Here is a 25448-nt window from a genome sequence, read left to right as displayed (position 1 = left end):
CTGTGCTGTGCAGTAGTTAGGTATTATTGCTGTTGAGTTAAAACTGCAAATGTATTTGGGAAAAAACTAATTTACTGAATATTTCATGATAATAATTTTATTGCTGATTTTTTATTTTATGAAAACCCCAAACACGAGAGGTATTAGAACCATTAGTACTTAGTACCATGCTTGGGTTGGAGGTTAAGAGAACTAATAATATAGTAATTTTGCTAATATGTTCTGCTATTTTTTCTTTATTTTCAATGCTGCTTAGAATTACAGTGTGTGTGTGCATGCACATGCATTAATCCTTATATAAGTTTATGATATCCTATCAATTTTTATCCAAATGATAAAAAAAATTATAGAATGATAAAATACTCCATGGGTATTTTGTCCTGTCCCTGTGCATGCATATCAGCTCAGATATACCAGTATATATATATATCCTGGATCTGTGTGTGCAGTAACAGTACATTAGAAGCAATATGGCTTGGGGATGAGAACTTAGATTGTCAACATGGGTGGTTAGATGCCAAATCAATAACCTTTTTGTGCATGTAACTGCAACTCATTTGAATCTCACAAAATCCACTGTGGCAGATCTTATTATTCAAAGATGGAAGACCATAAGTGATACCATGACAAAACTGAAGGTTTGGATAACCTCACAAACCCACAGAATGTGCTCGATGAACCATAAGGAGGATAGTTCATGCTTCATGCATGTTGTCTGTAGAAAACATCATGGAGGTGGTCAGGAGGCTGCAGGTTACAGTAGATGATTACATCTATCAGTATGTCAACTGTCTATAGGGAGTTGCAGTTTTGTTCTGTTGGACATGTCTTGGTGTGGAGATTTCCTGGAGGGCACATCCTGTTGGAGTATATTGTTTTGGCCATTTAGTTTTGTGGCAGCATTCTGATGGTATGGGACTGTTTTGAGTGGCTCAGACCTGATCCATTTTTTATAGTGCCTGAAAACATGAAGTCCATCATTTTCTTGGATGTTTTGGGCAATTGTGTGCTACCTACACTGAGCCTATTTCTGGTACTATTGAAATAGGCCTAGCATAGTATCAGCACAGTAGTGCACCATATTATGCAGCAAGGATCATAGAAGACTGTTTTGTAGAAAATAACATCAAAAAGTTGGACTGGCTGGCTAAGGACCTGTACTCAACTTCATTGAACACCTATGGGATGAATTAGAGTGCAGGATTAGGCTGCAACCAAAACAGCCTTCTTCTTCTACACTGGCTTTGTCAGCTGCTTTTTGGAAAAAAAAGGAAGCAAAATTCCATCTGACACCTACCAGAAGACTTATAGAGGCAATTGTGACCCACTTTTGATCATATAGTATAGAGTTTCAGTTAACTAAGATGTGCATTATATATATTAATTGCAAAATAACTTATTAATTTTATCTAATAATTGATGTATAACAAGAAATACAGTGACAGGTTTGCTATAATGACAGATGATTTGGTGCCACAAAATTAATGATTAAAATGTACATAAATGCCATTGTAGCTCAAAGAAATTGATAAAATCTGTTTTATGCACACTTTTTGTGATCATACATCATACTGCTCTTCTTCTCTAATTTAATGACAACTCTCCATGTGGTATCTTGCACATAAACATTACAAAAAGAATTTACACAAACATTGACTAATTGTTGAGTAACAAAATACCAAAGAAGGGAGAAAATGATTGCATCAGACCATTAAATTTAATTATGAAATCATTTCTGGACCCAGGAGTTATCCCCTACCTGAAAATTCTTAAATAATGGTTGAAAAGGAAAAGTTTGAATTCATAGCTAAAAGTGCTTTTGGGCCAGTCTGTAAATCAGAAGAAATTTCAAAATTTTATCAAAAGATTATTCCCCATACATAAACCAACCTCAACACAAGCAAAGGACAAATGAAACTGTCAAGTCTATAAACAATACCCATTGCTGCAAATAGCAGAGTTCAGTCAGTGTGCCAATATTGTGCATGTTCATGAGCCTTTACTTTTACAGAACTCATTTATTGACTGCTTAAGAAAGGCACCCATATGCATTATGGAATAATGCTTGGGTGCCTTTTGAACAACTCTTATATGTGTAACAGCACATCACTTCTATTGTGATTTGATGCTTATATACTTCAGAGCCAACAAATATATTAAACTTTGATGTATCCACCATAGAAAAATAGCAGTAGTTGTTGATGGTTTGTGGGCTATCTCCATATTTGAGGTATAGCAAAGAGGACTACATTATTACTACTATCATGGCAGAATTGAGGTACCCATAATCTGCCTTATCACCCGGAGGCATTCCAAAATAAGCTTCATTGCTGCAACACTTGATGTTACCAACAATTTTCTGTTATCCACTTTGAACATGTAACATCCACAAACGCAATCTAAATTAGGACCAAAATACATATAAGAAACAGTTAAATATAAATATAATTTTTTTTATGTAGTATTATGGAATCATTAGTCAAGAATCATTTTAACAGAAATGGATTCCTAAAGGGATCACAGCATATGCTTCTAAAGGAAAAGCTGCACTTGTCTAACCCATAAATTACTATGATATCATTATCAAGCAGTGGGATATAAGACTTGGTTTGTGTTCAAAGAGATCATAATAGCTAAAAGAATAGATCAAGAGGATGGGGTGATTACAGTAGGTCTGTACTTCTTTGGCTCTATCCATCAGTCATATAAAGTTTTAAAAGATCATTCTGGAAGTTACAAACACATTTGTATCATTAAGGAATTGTCACATAGATAATGCCAAAATAAATCACAAAGGTGCTGATGAGTTTGTTGGAATAAAAGAAGTATGAGATAGCCAGATCAACACCAATTTATATAACAAGTGCAAGTTTGTCTCTGATAAAAACCACAGAAAGGATTAGACAGGCAAAAGCTGAGTATGAGAAATCCTTGGTAAAGAAAGCTTAGAATGGGAACAAGGATGTAAAACTTCGTTGCCATTGTAATATTTACTGATTTGTAAATATACAGAAAAGGAGTAAATCAGATTGACTTCTTACAAGATGAAAGCAGAAGAACTATAGATGACCTGGCTCTCAGCTGAAGAGGTAGTTACAAATTCTTCAGAGTGGATCAGAATACTAGTGAAGATTCTCAGGAATCAATTTTGAGAGTCCTCTTGTTTCTAACTTTCTTAAATGATATTAATTCAGGCACACAGAATACATTGTCAAAATTTGCAGATGATATGAAAGTTAGGATTAGGGTGGAACAATCAGGCCATGGCAGTTGCAGTCTAATGCTGCTAAATGCAGTCTAATGCCACTAAATGCAAGGAACTTTGTGTGGGGGAGGGAAGAGAGAGAGGAGGAGGAGGAGGAGGAAGGATGCAGGGATGATTGTAATGTGGGCAGGCATGAAGTTCAAACAGATTGCCAAAAAAGTATATGGTCTGTTATCAGTCTTACAACTGACTTATAAGTCAGTTGTAAGACTGTACTGTTAGGTCCAGAAACTACACCTGAAAAAAAAAAAAAAAAAAAAAAAAACACTGACCTCAAAGGGGTTCAAAGAAGGGTGGTAGACTGATAAGCAATGCAAATAAAAAAAAGAATGTTGCTTTGAGGAAAGGCTCCAAAGATATAGCTTGTAGAAATTTGGACAACATGCCTTGGGGTGGGGATTTTGTAAGTCCCTAAAAGGAATGATTAAAATGAATAAGGATTACTTATTCTTGCTGGTTAGGGGGAAACAAAAATTAGGAACTAGGGTATGTAAATATAACTAAAGCATATCTGTAGATTTGATCTTAGGAAGTTTACCTTTACCTTTTGATGATTGACCATTAGAATAATTACCCACCAGGATTTCTGAGGTTGAGAACAACAAAGAATTGGACAGGTATTGGTTCTGCATACAGCATGATAAGAAATGGGGGTTTTTTTGGCATGTGTATCCAGCAAATGCCAAGCATTTCTTTCTTTTTTTTCATTCTCATACATACAGTACAAAAACACTGACAAAAAAACTGCATCACCTTAAAAAAAGCAACATTTGTAGTGAAACATAAGATATTGTTTGATTATAGTCATTTTGTTTGTCGCAAAGCAAAAGTATTGTGTCAGATAATGCTTCTATTGCATCAGACAGTAATTGCAGGGTATTTCATCAGCTGTTTCTATAAATACAGCATTGGAAGGGTATACGTGCTCATTAGTATCCTGTTTTGCGGAGTTGTAAGCATGGCTCCATATGTTCAGTTAACACCAAGAAAAAAATGTAGCTGTTGCTCTCTCCCCGGGCTTTCTATGTGTGCTATCACTGATAAAATAGGCTCCCACCAGTCAGTAGTATCCCAGGTGCTGAAATTAAAGCGTGAAACCGGTGATGTGAAGAGAAGACTTGGATCAGGTCATAAGAGAGTGGCCGACCGGGCTAGCCAGGTGGGTAAAGTGCCTGCCTGGCAACCTAACAGTCGTGGGTTCGAATCCCGCCTCGGGCTTGGATCAGAGTAAAATGCAAAAACCTTGAGAGGTGCAATATGGCCACAGAAGCCGATGCTCCAACAACTAACAAAAAAATAAATAAATAAATAAGAGAGTGACTACGCCTTCCCAAGATCGATAGTTGAAATGGCTATGCCTTCATACTCACTATGCTAGTACTCCGGATCTAAAACTGGACTTTGAGATTCCTCTGGTGTTGAAATAAGTGCACGGAACTATCCAAAGACGGCTGTCGGAACGTGGTCTGCATGCCTATCAGCCCAAGAAGAAGCCTTTGTTGGCCCAACAAATGAGGAAGAAGCAACTTACTTGGGCTAAAACTCATGTTTCATGGACAAAAGAGCAATGGGACACCATTGTCTTTTCTGATGAATCGAAATTCAACCTGCATGGCTCAGATGTGAAGCGATATGTCAGAAGACAAAAATCGGAGGCATACCATCCTGACTGCATAACACCGACTGTAAAGTTCCCTGCCTGCTGGTCAGATGGTCTGGGGATGCATAACAAGCAAAGGGGTGGGGCAAATTAAGTTTATTAATGAAATGGTGAATGCAGAAATCTTGGGGGAGTGCCTGAAACCCATTATTAGGGATCATCACACAGATGTCCAAAACTGCATTTTTCAACAGGACTTCAGCACCTTGCCACAGAGCAAAATTGGTAAGTTTTATGGTATTTAGATTTAATGATGAGTTTGTCTTCTTGTCTTAAAACATACTAACACCAATGTTTTCCCTTGTTTTTCTTCCTTAAGGTGCAGTCATACCTCAGAAATGCTGACATTACAGTGGTGGACTGAACCAAAACAGAGCAGATTTGAACCCTATTAAAAATTGCTGGTACACAATGTCATTTAAAATTGCTCAGAAGAAGCCAACAAGTAAGATTCAGCTGCAGGAGAGCATTGTAAAGGTGTGGTACCATGAAATTGGACAACCATATAAATATATCCAGAAGTTGATTAAATTTATGCCAGATCATTGCAAGGCTATAATTACAGCTCAAGGAGGAACCACAAAATATTCAGGACTTATTTTGCTGATTTACAGTACATAATACTATTACATTAACTTGTCATTTCAGTTTATACACGTAAATGTAATAAATTTTATGTTTGGTTGTCATGATTGCCATTTGCATGATTTCTAATATTTCAATTAATTACGCATTTTACCCTTTGGGAAGATATTTATGGCAGTTAGGTATATCAGGTGGAGTCTTTTTATTGGATTTCATTCACAGAGATATATATCCCATCTAACAAATGCATTTCAAACATTTCTGCAACCCATAATACAGTGCAAAACATTTGCAAAATACACAAGTGATGCAGTTTTTTTGTCTGCCACTGTACTTTAGTAGGCTTGAACTACATAGTTACATATAACTAGCAATTTGAACAATAAGCCTTGCACTAAAATTTTAAAAAAATGAAATAAACTGGCCTAGAGTAGAGAGTCATAGTTCTGGTAATATGCAGCAAAAACAGTGAAGTAAAGGTTTGTATGAATCTTTTATTTCAGTTTTGTTTATCTTTACAGATAAAGTTGTGTATTTTAACTGGTTGATGTGACCAGGAAGATGCATGAAAAAGAATTTCATTATTAGCGTAATTTAAAATACTTATTATAGTAAAAAGTTTCACATGGTTACACATAGTTCACTTGTCATTTATGTAGAATTAAATGAACAGTAAATAAAATATTATAGCAGTCTTTTTGCTGTAGCCCTTATTTGTGATAATGGACATTTAATGTACAAACCTGTTTACTACAAATTTATCAGAGTCCAGGTATTAATACTTTATATTAATAAGGTTGCATTGACCCTTGCACGAGTACTTATGTGTATCTATGCTCTTTGTGGGTGGGCTCCCTATGGTAGATTTGTATTTTGAAAGCCATTTCAAACAATGAATTCATTAATATACAAATTGTCTTAAAATTGTTGTAGTATGTGCTGCCATCTCTTACCTATCTTTCCAACTAATGATAAGACAGTTTTATGTTGCTGTCTGTTAAAATAGCAACTCAAAATAATGTGTCCCTGAAACCCAGAGTAAGCTATAACTATGAAGAATTGGCCTCCATAGCCAGGAGTGGGAGTGCAGTAGCACAAGCTCTTTGAGTAGATCGGGATTCAAGCCCCTGACAGCTAAATATAGTTGATCTGCCAACCTGCACTGTACTAGCGTGGCAGATTATGGTCCAATTCACTTAACATGAATTGTTGAGGAGGCTTCCATCCTACAGTGGGTTGATAATGGCTGCAGTTTACCTTTTTTTTTATGAAGAATCAAACCTACATACACAAAGAAGAACAAAAAATTGGAAAAAAAAAAAATATATATATATACAAAAGAAAAGGGAAGAAGCATAATGAAACCATTATTTAAATATCTGATAAAAAAAAAACTGTCTCCTTATCTATCCTATCTACTTATCCTTTCCACTTTCAGGATACAGGTATCTCCTGATTAGCACTTTTAATTAGGACCATAAAGACAGAATGCTAAATGAATCCACAATAAATATGGAAGTTTTATCCATAGGAAATAATGTTAATAATTTTAACTGGTTGATGTGACCAGTATTTGTAGCTGATTTTAAGGTATTGTTTTCTAGAAGAAATATTTTAACCTTTAAATATAAATTATGCAACAAGAAAATACAAGAAAACTTGCCTTAAAATTATGGAACCTTATATTTATACTGTATTTACATTATTTACAGTATACACATAAGTATTCATTAATTTTAAGATCACTCAAAAGCATTAAATTAGTGTAAATCTAGCACTTTCCAAAATCCAGTTTTTATAATGTCCAATTTCTAGTGATGTTTTTCCAAGAGCTTTTCACCTTCTTTGTGTTATTAGCACTAGATGACCCTCCACCCCTTTACAGCTATTAAAAAAAAAGAGAAGTTGAAGCTACCTTCACATTAAACTAAAATCAATCACTCAAACACAGAATGCACATAAACAATAAGTAAACCAGAAATCGAAACTTAACTGAAACCAGTATTGCTGTGCTACTGAGCAATATGCAGCTAAAACTGCTCCCTGTCAGGAAACAACAGTTCCTAAAGAGAAGTTTTATAAATGATACTGCACTAAACTTCAATTAATTAGTATCCCCAGTGTAGGTGCTCCCTTTTCTATAACACCACCAGGTGGGAGGATTTATAAAGTGTTTATTTTTGTACTATATGCAAAAAATGGTGCATATGAGTGTAGCATTTTACAGTCGTGGACACTGGAAAATTGTACCAATACAAACGACGATAGAAAATTAACACAGAGCTATAAATTAGTCATGGCTATGAAAAATAACTTTTGGTCAATAAACATACAGCTTTCAAAGTTTCTCCTTGTTATAAATGGAAATGCTTTGCAGCATTTGAAGTTTGGCTGATGTTCAGCCACTTTTGTGTTAATTACAGTATTGGTAAAAAGTCAGTTTTTAATAACAGAATCAAGACCATACCTTTGAAGCCATGCACTGTGAATTGGAAAATCAGATTGAAAAGCATCAGAGTTTTTTTTTTTTTTTCTTTCAACAGGCCTCTCAGGTAACTCCTTATAATGGGTAATTCCTCCCAAGGCATTTGGTGTGAATAGCACTGTTTTAGGGCAAACAGAGCAAATAAGCACTGAGTGAATGCTCTATAGTGAGGAACAACTGTAGTCAGATTCATCATATGCATATGTATTTTTGAAATTAAGCAGCTGTGTTCACCTTCAGATTAATACTTTCTGTTTCTAGTTTTCTTCTGTGGATATAATATATTTGAGTCCATTATAATAATAACACTTATTGTTATATGACTTTAGTATAAATGCATTGAATATAGGATAGTTCAGTAATGATTATTGTATATAAAGCAGAGTTATGCCGGCTTGCACAAACACCAAATTTATTGTACTGTATGCTGTGTTTGTCAAAGATTTAATTTAGATATCTTCAGAAGCACTGAGTATCCAAAAATCAAACCTTATATTGGCCTTGGAGATGTGACATTAACTTGTAACATGACAATGTGATACTTCTGATGGCAAGGTAATCTCAGAGATATGACATCATTACCTTTTCCACCAGAAGTAGCACATTATCAAGAATGCAGGAAAACCTTTCAGCATGGTCATTGTAAATACTTTTTTTTATGAAAACCCCAAACACGAAAGGTATCAAAACCTATAGTACTTAGTACCGTGCATGGGTTGAAGGAGAAGTATGGGGGGGGGATGCCGGGAACTTTGCTCTAGAGACTAAACATGGGTTTCACCACTTCAAGCCTCCAATAAGCAAAGTGGTGGTATTTCACTGGTTAATGAAAGTCATCTACCACCTAGACTTGCTATTCTCTTAGGGAATTTGCAATGAAAACAGGAGTAGGGGTAACATTCTTAGAGGCAAAACTAAAAATTGGTGATTACTGGATGACCTTGTGACCTTCCTGTGTATTATCTATCAAGTTCTGTGCTCAAAGTTAGGAAAGTATATAATTAGATTTCATCCATAGGGATGAAAGATGTTGAAATGTTGTCACTTTCAGAAACTTATATTAAAAGATGAAGCTCCAATATAATGTTCTGAAAGTGGCAGTTTTTGGCTGCGGACTATAGTGCCTATACCCTATATAACTACAACAGAATTGTCAGCGGCTGATTTGCTTCTAAAAAAAACATGAAATGACTTCAGAAACAATAACAGACACCTTTCCCGGAGCAGAAAACTTTGTGAGAACATTGAGTCAACAATGTCTTAGAAGTTTCTCGAGTGATCTGTACTAATAATTTTTCTCTAAAAAGCAAGATTAAACTACTGCCATCTGTTACTTTTTGGTTGTACTAAAATGTAACATGTTTGATTAATTTATGGCAGTCATCATTCATTTGTGAGTTTTAAAAAAATAAATAAGTAAATAAAAAAGTGTATTTTTGGTGATGATTGACATCTCAGGCATTTCTAACAACCTCCATTCCTTACATCAATTGATGTTACAGGTGTTTGAAGTGTTAAACCACTTGTTTGGCAGTGGAAATGTTTTTATATTCCTTTAGTCAAACTAAAGGAATATAAAAGGTTTAGTCTGTTTATTATGTAGAATCACACTTTCAGGCCAGACTAATGATTGATTTTGATAATGTAATATTTCACTTAAGGTTAAAAATTATTGAGTAAACAACAAAAACACTTTTGGAGTGGAGGTATCTCTAGATCCTTATTTAACTACAGATGTAACTTCTTTTGAAGAAGTGAATTTTGTTTTTTACTATTTTAATCAATATATGATTTGAAAATATGCATATTTGAGGTCATTTCATTTTTCCTACGAGAATTAGTAGTTATTTGATAATTTTATTGTAGCTGTGCAGAGCACAAATTTTCAGTCCATGGTCATTTTATCTGTATATGGTATTGAATTTTTTCAAACAAGGGGTAAAAAGTTGCTAATTTTAAATTGCATTATTGTTTTGATTTAATTCAAGTTTTTGAAAGAAAAATTGTTGCAACATCTTTCATTCATTTGAACATGGGGGCGGATTGAAAAGTATTCATATATAACCATACTGTAACTGTTTAAAAAATTGGGACAGCAAAAGATCCACAATTGTTCTCTCCCAACATTAACAAGGGAAAGATATCAATAACTTCACATTATATTGCAATTAGCTTTAGAAATTATATGGTTTCTGGTATAATGTCTTATTTTACTGATTCCACAGATTCTGGTCTGTAATAGATAATGCTCTGCGAGAAGTTGCTATTAATAAGCACATCAAAGTGCGTCTGTTAGGCAGTTTATGGAATCACACCAGACCTGTTATGAAAAACTTCCTGAAATCTCTTAGTGCACTGAATAGTTCAAGCTATAGTATTGAAACGGTAAGTTTCCCATTGTAGTATGTGCTAAGTTTAATGTACTTTGCTTTAATTTGATAGGAATCATCTTCTAAATACAGTAAATTATTATCTATAGTGTATCCCATTTCTCTAGCATTACTAAATCAGCTGTAATCCACTGTGAAGTGCATTTTTAGTAATGTTGAAAGGGGATATGGTACAGTGACTAATAGAATTGAAAAAGAAATCAATCTAACTGTAAGCTTTGAGCTTGGTGATAGTCACATTCAGCTAATAAGCTTGATTAATCCACACAATACAAAAGCCTGCTTTTATGGATAATATTTGTAAAGTACAAAAATATAATAGATAATATTTGGAGTTAAGATTACATGACAGGATTTCTGTATAAGAAATAGTTTCCAGTATGATAATGGAAATGTATAAAGCCAATTAGCTGTGCAGTTAGCACGATGTTGGTCAATATATTTGACACCACTAAGGTTTTGGTGAGGCAAAAAATAGAGGATGTAGAAAGTTTAGTTACTCCTATATCTTTACAATACACTCAATAAAACTGACCAGAACAAGGTTTTTAATAAATGCAGATAAAAGTAGACTAGAATGGAAAGCCAGAATATTGGAAATTTGTTGCAGTGGGTGGATTTGGTAAACTTGATGGATTGATTTTAAGAGGCAAATGCCTACCCTGCTTGATCTACTATGCAATGCAGCACATTGTTGAAGCTAGAAGTAAATAAGCAGTTATATTAATCAGCAGCAATTAATACAAATTTCTTTTTAATTTCTGGAAAAGCTTTAAATTTGCTTGGAGAATACCAATATTTCATCTCTTCTAATGAATTACAATAAGTGCTGAGTAGCCGATTAGTAAGGAAACCGTTTTGAATAATTGCTGAGTAAATATGTATAAATTATTTGAAAAATAGTTTATAATTTTTTTTTTATTGTTTCAGAATAATTTGAGCATAGAAAAGTACTATGAACTATACACTGAAGAATAGAATTGAAATTTTAAAGTGGAATCGCAAAATATGAAAATGCTGCAGAATTTGTATGCTGATTCGGGAAGTTTTTTTGGACATAAATCACCACAATGAAGACTAGAAAGCAAATTGTGAAGAAGTTTAATGAAGTGAGAGCAGTGCACAATCTAACAGAACTTGGCAGACCTAGTATTTCAAAGACATCTGCCAATTTGGAACTTGTAAGAGAGGATATCAAAAGAAGTCTGAAAAAATCTAAAAGAAAGCAAAATGTGGAACTTAAAATATTTAAAACAAGATTATGCAAAGACTGGTATTTACTTAACAATTTTTGGCCAACAAACCCAGATATCATTGACCTTTTGTGGACTAGTGAAAGCACATTTAAATTAAATGGAACTTAATTGCTTACTGTGTTTATTACTCTCCTAACAACCTCTGTTTATTCTTTAACAAGGATAGAAACACTCCTGGCTTGACAGTCTGGGCTGGAATTTAGACAGGAGGTGTTCTTGGACCTTTTTTTTTTTTTTTTCTTTGGGGAAACCATTAGCATTAGCAAAGGCACATGATGCAAGAAAGCAAGCTTATATAGTATCAGCCAAAAAAAAAAACAAAACACACACACACGCCCTTCTCATTTCACTCATCCACTCTCTCCAAATGTTTTTCTAGTTCTGTCTTGAATCTATTAAGCTATCTACTTCTACAACAACAGATGGAAGTTTGTTCCAGCAATCAGCCACCTGCTGGCTAAAGGCAAACTTTTTGCAAAACTTAAACCTTTCTTCATAAGAGCAACCCTTTGTTCCATTCACTAATCTTGTTGCCCTTCTCTATACTTGTTCCAACAGCTCCACAGCCTTCTTAAAATGAGGCCTCCAGATGACAGGAGAGAGCTACCTAAGACTGCTAAAAGACAAAATTATTCAATTGATGGACAGTCCAAAATCAATTTTCAGGATTGCTTTTTCATTCTGAATGGAACATCAGCTCACTATGCAAAAATTGTCTGTGAATTGTTATATGAAAAGTTCCCAGATCAATGGATTGGACAGTAGGGTTCCATCAAATGGCCCCCATGCTCCCCAGATTTAACATCCTGTGATTACTTTTGTCGTGTTGTCATGTCCGTCTGTCATGATGACAGATGGACTAAGAAAATAACAGAATGGTACCAAGAGGAGCTAGAAGAAAACCTGGAAGACAACGATGGAAATGGACAAATGAAATTCACAAGCTTGTGGGTAGTAAATGGATGGCCACTGCACAAAACAGAAGGAACTGGAAAGTTGCTGGAGAGACCTTCATCCTGCAGTGGATTGAAAATGGCTGATGATGACGATTACTTTTTGTGAGGATTCTTAAAAGTATTTAGTAATAAGCACAGGTCTTTGCTGCCACTCCAGCAGGCAATAGGGAGAGAATTTGAGAACATTTCAAAGGAATTATGCCTTGTATGTATCTATCATTCAGGCCATGTTCCAGATATAAATACATCTTCAGATTGGCCTTTTGGAAGATCTAACCTGAACTTGCTGGCCTACAAATTAGGGTCAGAGTTGGAGTTCAATGTATACTGCAAAGCCTTTCTAATATTGACATTTGAAGCAGTTACTGAACACTGTGCATTCTGTAATATATGAAAATGAACTGGTTGGTTTAAGAAAAGGTAAAGGATAGCCATTTCAAATAGCTTTTCTGAATTTTGTTTACTAATATGTAAATAAATAAATTCTATAAAAAACAGAAGTTTTATTTCTTTTGTGATAATTATTACAAAAAAAACCTTTAATAGTATTTCTGGCAGTACCATATACTATAACAAACAAATAAATATACACTACAATGTGAACTCTAATGGGTTGTATGACTTTTTGACTATGTTTTATGAGTGTATATTAAGTAATGTTACATACTTTCTATTTGCAGAAATTATTTGTTGTACCAGTGTATACTGAAAGACAGGCCAAAATTCCCTATGCTCGTGTTAATCATAACAAGTATATGGTTACAGACAAAACTGCTTATATAGGTAAGTGGGAACCTAATAAATTGTTAAATGTATGCTTGCTTTGACATTTTCACGTTGATATGAATCACTTTTAGATTGCTGTATGAGATGTATAACCTTCCTGGTAATTAAGCTAATGGGATTTTTCCACTCAAGTGTGAATCCTTATAAACTGACTCTTATAACTGTAATCGGAAGCAACTGTTGATATTCAGGTAGAAAAATTAATGTAACTATCTTTTAAATGTTCCAGTATACCTCCTAATATATTCAGGGCAACCTGTATCTTATTTTTAATATTTTTTAAATTTATAAAACACTAGGAGTTCAGGAACTAGTTGTTTTTCTTGGAATTTTTCATGATAAGATCACTCTTTGTAATAAGAAGTGAGTGATATTGAGAAACAGTGCACTCACATTTCAATTTTTTAATTTTCCATTTTCACAATAACAATTCTCTCTGCCTATAGCTCTGCTACTTTATTTTTTTTTCGTCTTACTGACTATTTTCATGACATTGTCTATTTTGTGTATTAGTGAATTATTAGAAGTTGGATGGAATCTACTTTACCAGATATAACCTCTGGTAATTAATAATGGCTGCACAAAACTGATATTCACATTATTATATTTGGAGAAACTTTTTATATATAATGTTCTCATTGGAATACATTTTATTTATTTAATCTTTTCTCCTTTTCAGGAACATCTAATTGGTCTGGAGATTATTTTATCAATACTGGAGGTATTGGCTTTATTCTGAGTCAGTCATTCAGCAACATCACTGTTTCTGGTCACCCAGTTAGAGATCAACTGGAAGCAATATTTGAAAGAGACTGGAACTCAGACTATGCTCATTACATTTCTAAATATGTTGAGTGACATGATGTGAAATATAGGAAGTGTTATTATGCCAACAGATACTATGAGTGCCAAGCCTGTGATATTTATTAAGTTACAGTGTACTTGACATTAATTTACAAATGGTAAAATGAATGTTTATTCATCCACTCCTTTGACAGTTATGGATTATATGGATTACCTTTTTCCAAGAGACTAAACTAACATGATTTAAAAGGGCACAGAAATAATAATGATATTAGCTCAAAACAATGGATGCTACCTGGTTAATGACGTTTAATTTTTTAATGATAAATGTATATATGAAAATTTCATTACTATGCATGATCTGAGTGTTTTTGGGGTGGGTGCGTGAAGGAAAGAGAGAACAATGGTGGTATGTACACACCTTGTTGCTTGTGAGAATATATGTTCCATTGAGAAAACTATTTTGCAATCTACGATAGTGCCTTGAACATATAAACAGATAAAGTACATTTATGTACATTGACTGGATCATATTGGTGCATTTTTTAATAATGATATCAGTTGCTTCATAACTCATGTGGTTCCATACATGTTGGTACTGTCTGTGAATTGTGTTTTTGAAGTTTGTAAAGTAATATTAATATATATTTAGATTCTGTTAAACAGTGCAAGTTATCATTTAATACATGTTCATTTTAATTTGTTACTAGGGGGCTTTTCCCCCTACTCGCTTTGCTCACCAATCCCTGTGCACACTTTTCTACATAAAATGTAGAGGTATGACAGAGTAAGTAAAATCTTTTCTACGTAAAAGACACACCTGTCGAAATTCACTGATCGATATCTAATCAGGAAATGACCTATGTAATTATTTACATGTGCATTTGTAGTGATGTAATTGCCCTGCCCACCTGTACCATGTGACCCACATTCCTCTTCTCCCATCCCCACCATGCGGCATTCTCAAGATCGAATAAATATCACTATGTAATTATTTACCTGTGTTTACATTGGTCACTTAGGAAAAGGCCTTTTGCTTCAGGTTCCATAATGCATGAGGAATATTGTTGTATCTGAAAGAGCAGGACTAAAATATTTACAAACTATACAAATATTTAAAATATTTACAAAATACTAAACTGTTTACAAATATACAAACTATATCGGGACAGTGGGTCCCTTCTTATTAATATACAAAAAATGCTACAATGGAACATCAAATGATCATGAATTATACAGTGAAGCACGTGCACGAGGTTGGTGAATATTATGGAGGCAGTTGTCTTGCAATGGGACAAATGGCATGCGTCCCACGTACAAGTTCTACATTGTCAACAGCAAGTGTCTGATTCTGCCCAGTAACCCATTTGTGTACCTTCTATTTAATGTTCACCAACCTCGTGCACATGCTTCACTGTATTAGACCATGACCACACCCACTTCATTTGATGTTCCATTATAACGTTTTTTGTATATTAATGTCAGCTGACGAAGGGACCCATCGTCCTGATATAGTAGAGGTTGTAAATAGTTCAGCATTTTATAAATATTTTAGTTTTTTGTAAATATTAATGTCATATAATATTAACATATAATGTTAATAACATTATATTAACATTATAACTCACTGATTGAAATCTAATCAGGAAATTATCTATGTAATTATTTACCTGCACATTTGTAGTGATATAATTTCCCCACCCTCTTCTACCATTGGCTCGAATAAATATCACTAGGAGGAAAACTCTTTTAATGTATAGAGATATTTGAAATGTAATTAGTAATGTGTGCAATTTATTTTTTGATCTTAGGAAAGGTTTTTTTTTTTTTTTTTTTTGAAAATTGTATTTGGTGACTTCTTTAGTCTATTCAAGATGTTTGCCATGATAACCACTAATGACCATGTGACCACCTTAACTCTTTTCAGTGTTACATTAACACTTCACATTCAACATATTTTACATTTAAAGTAATAACAAATATACATTTCCATCAGAAATATATATTTGTTATTATGTAAAACATTTATTTTATTTCTGAGTATTAAGTAGTAAATAAATACATGATTCATTTTCATTTCTTTGTTTTTTCATTTTTGTGTTTAAATTTTCACATTTTTGTCTCTGTGATCGATTGCTTTATCACTTCTTTTTGTTTCCTTTGGAGATTAATTTGAGAAATTTCTTCACATAAAAGTTTTTTCTCTTTCCTAATGTAGACAGTTTTAATGGTGACCCCAATTAACATTATATATGTCACTTTATGTACAATGGACCATTTTGTCATTAATATATTTATTATATGTAGGTTAACGTTGAGAAATCATATCCAGCAACTCAATTTTAAGTTGGTCAGTTCAGTTTTGACCTGTCAAAATAGCTTTACTAACTAACCACTATCCTGCTTTTCTTTGAGTTTCTCTTGGAATTTTTCAATTTAATTGAACTGGTGGTGGGAGGAATAATTATTCCTAATAGTAAATATTTTATCTCCAGTTTTGATAAAATGTTTCCAAACTGTTCTTTAGAAGAATCTCGGTTAATTTCCGCATGATATTCAGCAATACTTTCAGTCAAACACCCACAATCCACCTTAAATAAAGCTAGCCATCTTCACTGCCAATGTGGATAATAATATTTCCTTTACCTGATGGATCCTTTAAACCTATAGAACACTTTATAGGAATGTCGTTTGATATGTTTTTAAAGACATAATATAGACAATAGTAGCTTTTAATTTAAAAGTTGGCATTCATTATTACATAAATTCATTAGAATCTTATTGAAATATCAGTGTAGTAAAGATCTGTTTATGTATAAGGCAGTGATGAATATCAATAGGGCACCTCCGTAGCCAGGTGGGAAGAAGCAGCAGTGCGTAGCACATGCTTCTTGATTAGACCGGGGTTTGAGCCTGTCACCACCAAATACGGAGGATGCGGAAAGGTCAAGGGAATGACCACCGCATATTCCCGGAGCAATATGGCCTTCGTTGCTAATGCTCCTAAAAACCAAATAACAAACAAACAACAACAAACAACAACAGAATATCAATAATTTCCCCAAAGGTTCTTGTTTATTGCACATAGAGAAATGAAAACCAAAAATTTTTGACCAGTTAACCTGGGTAATAAATATCTTTTGCTTTCAAAGATAAACACATTTTTCTAATATTAAAAAAAAAAAGAATTTGAAATTCAGTTTTTATAAAATGTAGAACACTGTTCCTCCTTAATTTGGGAATAACATTCCTGTGCTGAATTTTATCTGGCACAGGGAATGTCTTTATAAAATAAATCTGCCATCTTGACAATATTTTTTTTTCTCTGCTTTGACTTTTAAGGTAATTTAAATCCCTTAATTGATTTGGTTTTATATATCTTCAGATTTTATTTTAATCTGGCACCCTAAAGCATACCAAAAATGGTAGCAAGTCACCTGATAGGTGCCCTCTGGAAAATGTTTTGGGTTTTTTGAATCTGCTTGAACATTGCTACCATTTCATCTTTTCTTAGTGGATCTCAATACATATTGTTTATAATTTTTAACTTTTAATAAGCAGTATTAAAAATTTTAAAACATTCTTTAAGTTTAACACATTTTATTTTAAAAAAAATTAATTCTGTGTAATATTACAAAAAAATGTTTTAGACATAAAATAGAAACATCGTCTCTCATTTCCAGTTTAAAAGGCCATTAAGTGCACAAAATTTTAAACATGGGCACATTCATATATTTCAGCCTATATACATAAATATCATTAAAAATATTTTAAAAAAACATACATACAGTAAGTCCCCGACATCCGTAAGAGATATGTTCCAGGACTTCTTACATAAGTAGAGTTTTATGTAACTCGGGAATGACTAATAAATATTGCTACTATATCCCTGCTATGCCAAAATTACAAAAATCACACAATATCCTCAGAAGAATGAAGAAAAATAGTTATATATTTTTCAAGTAATTAGCATATGTATTTTATATAATTAGTTATACATATAGAAAAATAATTATATATTTTTAATTAGTTCAATTAAAAACTTTATCTGGAGACAGCGAAGTAGCTGTAGTGGTATATAAGAAAAAATGCATGTTATTGTACTGTAAAAACCGATATGTATTTCGTAGCCTTGGTTATTATAGTTGACTTCATTGGTGCTGATCCCTTCACTGTTTCTTGTATTCTATCTTTGTCCTCTATTATTGTGTTCACTGTTGACACTGACAAATCTAAATTCTTCTTGATACTTGTTAATGTTTGACCATTTTCATACATCCATATTATTTTAATATGCTGATCCAAATTGATCGCTTTCCTTTTCTTGGTAGCTTTACTAGTACTGCTGTCACTTATTCTCTTAGTCGGCCAAAATAACAGTCAAAATGAAATTTTCTGTAAAGAACTTCACATCTTGTTAAGGCAGAAACACACTGTTATCCCTCACCAGGCTCACATTTTACTAAAGAACATTTCTGTAGGTCACAACCATAAATCAATAAAGACAATTTGCAGCAGTTTCTGACTTTTCTGTTAGTGCAATTCATTAGAAATGGGTAGTAAACTCAATCTTATCGAGGCGCCTCCGTAGCCAGGTGGGAAGGAGCAGCAGTGCATAGCACACGCTTCTTGATTAGACCGGGGTTCGAGCCCGTCGCCACCAAATATGGAGGATGCGGAAAGGTCAGGAAATGACCACCGCATATCCCGGAGCAATATGGCCTTAGTTGCTAATGCTCCTAAAAACCAAACAACAAACAACAACAACAATCTTATCGTATTTACAATAATACCGATAGCTGGAATTCTGTGGGTTTTTACATTATTAATCAAGGTGAAATGTGTCCCCCTTTCACTGTGAAATGTCCAGTCATAAAAAAAAAAAAAAATTTCAGAATCTTCTCTTCATTCCTGTTTTTTAAGCTTGTTGCTCCGTATCTCACTTGTGCAATTTGTGCATACCATGTTCATTGTTATTGATTGCTTTTTTTTTTTTTTACTGTTTTAAATTTTACAATCCAAAAAAAAAAAAAAATTGAGTGAAAAAAAATTTACATAAGTCCAAAATTTTATAACTTGGACTTACATAAGTTAGAAACTTACTCTATATTCAATACTCTTTATTACTTTCATATTCACATTTATTTTGAAATTTCAACTCTGACACTCTTCACAGTGCAAAATTTGAAATTATATATGTTACTTCCCACAGAATAGCATCCATCTTTAGAGAATATGAGTTTCATGTTCTCATCTTCACTGTTTGAAAATAATAAATCTTTCAAAACAAGTAAATATTTATTGAACTAATGGGAGAAAGAAAACAAGTAATTTGAAACTACAAACAAACAGAACATCAGTGCTTGTCCAATACCATGTCACTTTTAAAGCTAAAAGCCAAATGGTTAATAGATTCTTGTGCACAATTTCTGTATGAAAACGATAAAAAACCACTTTAGAAAGTAAAATTTCGCAATTTCTGTATGAAAACGATAAAAAACCACTTTAGAAAGTAAAATTTCGATTACATTTAGTACACTTAAACTTTGAAAGCACTAAAAATAAACTGTTGAATGGGGGTATGGTATGCTTAGCAGTTGCGTACTCTCTTACCCTGTATGATTTAACCCCACAGAACAGTAGGGTGGAATCACACAGTGACATCATAGTAAACTCATCTTGAATGGACAATATGTTTAATTTACAAACCTGGTTTACTGAATAATATCAACTGAGTAAACACTTTTTTTGCTAGTAACGTAACCTTGAAATGCTAACTGTAAATTTTATTTTGAAGCAAAATCTTAGATATTTGTTACATAATCACTCTTATTGTAATAACAATGATATTGTAATAATAATTATCCTATACTTATGTTAGTAATTATCCCATAATTGGCACCTCCGTAGCCAGGTGGGCAGGAGCAGCAGTGCGTAGCACATGCTTCTTGATTAGACCGGGGTTCGAGCCTGTGACCACCAAATACGGAGGATGTGGAAAGGTTAGGGAATGACGACTGCATATCCCCGGAGCAATATCTCCTTAGTTGCTAATGCTCCAAATACCAAACAAATATCCCATAATTAACATATTACTGCTAATCACAAGAAAGCCCTGACTTAGTAAACATGATTCTCTTGTCAGTACATGCACTTTCTGACAGTGATAAAACTTCTCATAGGTTCAAATAGTATTTTGGTAAATGATTAGTAATTTTGTTAGTGACTTTAAGAAGTACCAAGATCTGACAATTACAACTCAGCTAATTGAGACTGATGTACCTAATATTTGGCATTACATAGAAAAAAAAAATATATATATATATATGGTTTTCTACACAGTTAGGTCTATATTATGTAAATTTTATAAATTTATGTACAATTTATGAAAACTGCTGTTACTGCAAAGAACTTAAGGAATTATTAATTTTCAAAATAAAAAAAAAGCTAATCTCATCATGTATTTACTAATTCTTCTTAATGGTTTTATGTTAATAAGAGTAAGCTAAGCTTTTAAAAAATAAAACCAAATTAAAATTACTGAGAGGGGGGAAAATGTAACTTAAATGAGCATGTGGACTGCTTTTAAAACAAAGTAAATTAAGTAAGATTTCTTTTAGATGTTAGTATTGTTTTTCTTTAAATATAAAAGAACTGTATTTTAATGTTTATTTTATGTGTTTTATTTTGAATTTTTTTTTTCATCATGAAATTGTTATAGCACCTGTACCTCTGTATAATTATTCAATAAAAATTGCAAAATATTTTACAAGTGTTGTAAGTGATCTTAGTATCTTATTATTTAATCAGTCATGCTAGATTTTATTCTTAAAATCTGTGGTTATCAATGTTTCCAACATAGAAAGAACACATTAATTTGTCATCAAGATATGAAAATCACTTATTTTTCTTCTTAAAGTCATTCTTAAGGAATTAAATGCATAGTTTATAGTATAAAAGTACATGGCTAGAAGTTTTGGGAATGGCCACAATAGGCACTGCTGTTACAGCCAGTGACAAAGCTGCCAGTGCATGAGGTGTTATCATCATGTCATTACAGCAATTGTAATCAGAGTATGCTATTAGTTAGGGGAACATAAGGGTGTTCTTACCAGGAAAAGCTTCAGTTCTGCAACCTATAGCATCTGGAGATTGAGATGTTTAAGGCTTTGAATGGATTCACTACACATGAAGGAATATAAATTCAAATTGAGGAAAGATGGTTGCAGAATAGATGTGCAGGAAATTTGCCATCAGCCAGGAGGTAGTAGTTGATTGTTAGAACAAACTTCCATTTGGTGTTGTAGAAGTAATTTGAATAAATTCAAGGAAGAATTAGACAAACTATTAGAAGGGATAGATGGGAAGGGTTTTTGGTTTTTTTTTTGGCTGATGCCATATAAGTTTGCTTTCTAGGATCTTTTGCTACTTAATACTAACTTGATCACACCTTCACCAAATTGGTCCCCTGCCCAATCTCTTTCCTTCAAATTTTAAAAACAGGAAAAAGCTAAACAAAATAATATGATGAGAATTACAAAGGATACTTAACAGTAAGTATTCCATAAACTTTTCCAACAGCAACAGCATAATTATTTAAAGTGCAAAGTTTCACAGGGAGGAATTACTTTGAAGAAAAAGTCCATTGGTGTGTATCAGAAATGCCCTGACATCTTGTATGTCACTGGCTGCTGCCAATCTTAAAATTGTACTTTGTATATATTAACTGAAGTTAAATAACCAGTCTTCAGAAAACAAAGGTTTAATTTGCATTTTTAAATGTATTAAGTGTGTAATGCTTTAAGAAAATTTTTTCTTGGCTAGATAAAATATCTATATCTGTTATATCATGTCCTCCTGCAGATGATCCACCTTTTTTTTTTTTTTTTTTTTGCAAGCAGTTGGTTGCCCATAGATGTGTACTAACAAAAGTGTGCTTATTATAAAATTGCCTCATTACTTCATAGTTGTACCTTATACAGTTTTACAAAAACTTTTTATATATATATATATATATATATATATATATATATATATATATATATGCCATGTGAATTTTGTTAAGAAGTATTACCACTAAGAAATTCTTAGAAAATGCTTCTTTTTTTTCTTATTCTTAGATGGCTATATATAGTAAGATGAGTCTACCAACAGCTGCCAAATACTGCACCCTCTATTTAACAGTGGAATATATATTTTCTAGTACTGCACTGATTTGAACCATTAATATGCAGAGCTCTGTATTTTTGTGGTTACAACTTAGTCCACAACCAACATACATAAATATATTTAAAACTTGTGGCCAAAGCAAGAAATACATTTACATGGCATGTCTAACACATTAAAATATTTAAAAATTTGCTATATGCTAAAATTTATGTTCTGTTTATATTCTGGCACAACCAATAGGTCAGAGAGATTAGAGTTAATCATTTTTACAATGAATCAGTCATTTGCTGTAGACTCTTAGTTACAGGTTTGAACCACGTTCCATTCAGATGAGTATGCTATTTTGCTTTCTCTTACTTGACCACTGAGCCATGGTGATTGAGATATGTCTGTGTGATACTGGAATACAGTAAAATGCACTGATGAAACAAAAATATTATATAAATATTTCATTTAATTCTATACATCACTTTTAATACAGATTTTAAGAAAACAGTCAGGATAAAGTCTTTAGCTCCTTGGTATGTAAAATAAGAGCATTTATTTCATATAAATGTATGTTGAATTTGTATATGACAATTTTTCTGCTTTTTTTTTTTTTTTTTTTTAAGAAAGGAAGACAACTTCTTACATTTATTTGGCTGTGTAGTCAAAAGTGGAATTCACACTGTATTTTCCAGTCTTTGCTAGCACAGTATGATTTATAACTCCATTTTCAAAAAACATGCTATTGAGTTTTCTTTATTCGTATCACATACTTTAGACATAACAAAATCTTTGCTCATAGTGCTTACAATTACATAAATAAAGATAACAATCACAGGTACAAAAATTCACTTGGCACTTTTCCCTCCCACTGTTATCACAAGTGAGAAAAAAAAATAAAGCATTGACTTCAAATATTTGCTGAAAATATATAGAATTAGTTTGTCACGTTGTAGCAGAATATATTTATCTAGAAAAGCATATTCGTGCTACCCATAATTCAATTTCGGTTATCACTGAGTGTCAAAATGAGATCCACATTTTAAAGCTTCATGTAGCTTCATATCACTAAGATAGGGGATGTTCATTGTTCATCCCAGGTTTGAAGTTCCATAGAGAAATCCCACTGCTGAGAATAGGAATGTTCTCTGCATGTGCTTACCACAACTTGCAGATGAGCCATATTGTCCAAACACAAGCCAGTGGCTTTGTGTATCAGTGTCCTCCTTCGACGAGTCCATTTCTGCAAATAAAAATTGACTTAGAGATATATTTTTAATCTTAAACAATTTCATAATAATAAAGTAATTACAGTAGAACTCGGATAAGAAGTTTTCCAAGGAACTGGAGGTTTAGAACTTCTTATGCGGAAAAACTTCTTAGAAGGGAAAATGACCTAAGGGCATGAAATATTAACTATACAAATAAAAAGATACACATACATACATATGTTAAAGATGATTTTTAAGTACTATTTCAGAATTTATAAATATTTTACTCTGCCTATGGGAAATATTTTTAAACTGAGGATTTTTAATTGCTTAACATTCTTCATTAAACTCATTACCAAGTTGGAAGAATGAGTTCCTTTGGAGTTTCAAAATACCTTAAAAGGTCACAATTACAATAAGACATAGCAACTAAGTAATTCAGAACTGTTCACAACCATCAGAACTTAATGCTTAACAGTCTACATACTCAATTATAGATACCGATGAAAACAATTGCAATGTGTCACTTCCATTATTTCAGCACTAAAACCTTTTTATACTAAAAAGGTTTTAGTGCTGAAAGTCTCAGAATATGGAAAATTTAATAATCAAACAAGTTAGTGCCAAGCATCATTTTAGTTTGTAGTAAACCACCGAAGTAGGTGAAATGGCATAGTTTCTGTTATATCTCATATTGTGAATAACTTCACAACAGGTTGCCCTGATATTGAACTACCTCAAATAAGCAATGCTTCGACAATGGATTCTCAGCGGATACCACCACTCCCACCATCCCTGGGTGGTGGTATCCAACGAGAATAAGTAACATTAGCATTAGTAGAGGCATTTGATGCAAGAAAGCAAGCTTATGCAGCATCAGCCAAAAAAAAAAAAAAAAAAAACCCACTTCCACTTCACCCCTCTGTTCGTTCAAAATACCTGTCCAGCTGAGCCTTAAACTTATTTAGGCTATCAACCTCCACCACAAGGGATGGAAGTCTGTTCCACCAACCAACCACCCGCTGGCTAAAGGCAAATTTCCGCACGTCTATCCTACATCTGTCTTTCCTCAATTTGAATTTATGCCCTCTCAGGTGATTTTTCTGAGCTAGAGGAAGAATCCCATCAGCATTGAGCATGCTTAAACCATTCAAGGTAACATTAGTCTTCTCCATTGGTGATGCATTTCTTAATGGAGGTAGTGCAATATCAAGGCAACTCGTTAAGGCATGAGATAAATGTATATCAAAAACAATGCCATTTCACCTACTTCGGTGGTTTACTATGAACTAGAATGATGCTTGGCACTAACTTGTTCAATTACCAAATGTTTATATTGTTTAGTATTTTTTAATATTAAAAATAAATAATTTATATACAGTATTTAAAAAAATGTATTAAGTGGGAAAACGTCATTATAATAATACACTGTGCATTCTTTATCATGAACTTTTTATGCAGGAAATCTTTTTACCCTGGAAAATTATGCAGCCACTCCCCAGCTTATGTTAAGAGTTATATTCCGCGGAATTCTACGTAAGCTGGAATTTTATGTAAGTCAGAATTTCCCTAAATGCTTATGCATCACTTGCAAATTTGATTGAAGCAAAAAAGAAATGTTCGCCGAACATGTAAATTAGAATTATTTATTAAATTTTTTTTTATCTCATGCACAGGAAAAATTACAAAAATTTAAAAATTATAAAATTACAAAAAGAGAGAGGAGACAGGCATAAATGTCAGGAAGTTGTACCTTTTGAGAATCGTTGCCAGAATTAGCTCTCCAGCTGATAAACATGCCTGCTGCGAATTGACGGCTGTGGAGATTTAGAAGGGGTTTTTTTCAACACCAAAAAAAAAAATTTTCTGCAACTGCAGAATCGGCACTGGCGACTT

General features: G+C 33.1%; 2 protein-coding genes across 4 annotated transcripts in view; one reads left to right on the top strand and one right to left on the bottom strand.

The window, feature by feature from the left end:
- The window catches only part of LOC150085083 (5'-3' exonuclease PLD3-like), a 137834-nt gene extending 123092 nt beyond the window's left edge, over positions 1 to 14742 (top strand). For both annotated transcript variants that reach the window (XM_090375756.1, XM_090375755.1), the window contains exons 8-10: positions 10221 to 10380; positions 13278 to 13380; positions 14063 to 14742. In XM_090375756.1, the coding sequence (XP_090231882.1) occupies positions 10221 to 10380; positions 13278 to 13380; positions 14063 to 14241 (442 nt within the window). In that variant the 3' untranslated portion in view covers positions 14242 to 14742. The remainder of the gene's footprint in view (positions 1 to 10220; positions 10381 to 13277; positions 13381 to 14062) is intronic.
- An 8248-nt stretch (positions 14743 to 22990) lies between these two features.
- Positions 22991 to 25448, bottom strand: part of LOC150085082 (polypeptide N-acetylgalactosaminyltransferase 14-like) — an 83622-nt gene continuing 81164 nt past the window's right edge. For both annotated transcript variants that reach the window (XM_090375753.1, XM_090375754.1), the window contains one exon: positions 22991 to 23584. In XM_090375753.1, the coding sequence (XP_090231879.1) occupies positions 23426 to 23584 (159 nt within the window). In that variant the 3' untranslated portion in view covers positions 22991 to 23425. The remainder of the gene's footprint in view (positions 23585 to 25448) is intronic.

The sequence above is a fragment of the Mastigoproctus giganteus genome, chromosome 6 (genome assembly GCF_048544385.1).
Source record: "Mastigoproctus giganteus isolate SK-2022 chromosome 6, ASM4854438v1, whole genome shotgun sequence".
NCBI classification, from domain to species: domain Eukaryota; kingdom Metazoa; phylum Arthropoda; class Arachnida; order Uropygi; family Thelyphonidae; genus Mastigoproctus; species Mastigoproctus giganteus.
The sequence above is the reverse complement of the archived record's forward strand: the minus strand, read 5'-3'. Positions and strand labels throughout refer to the sequence as shown.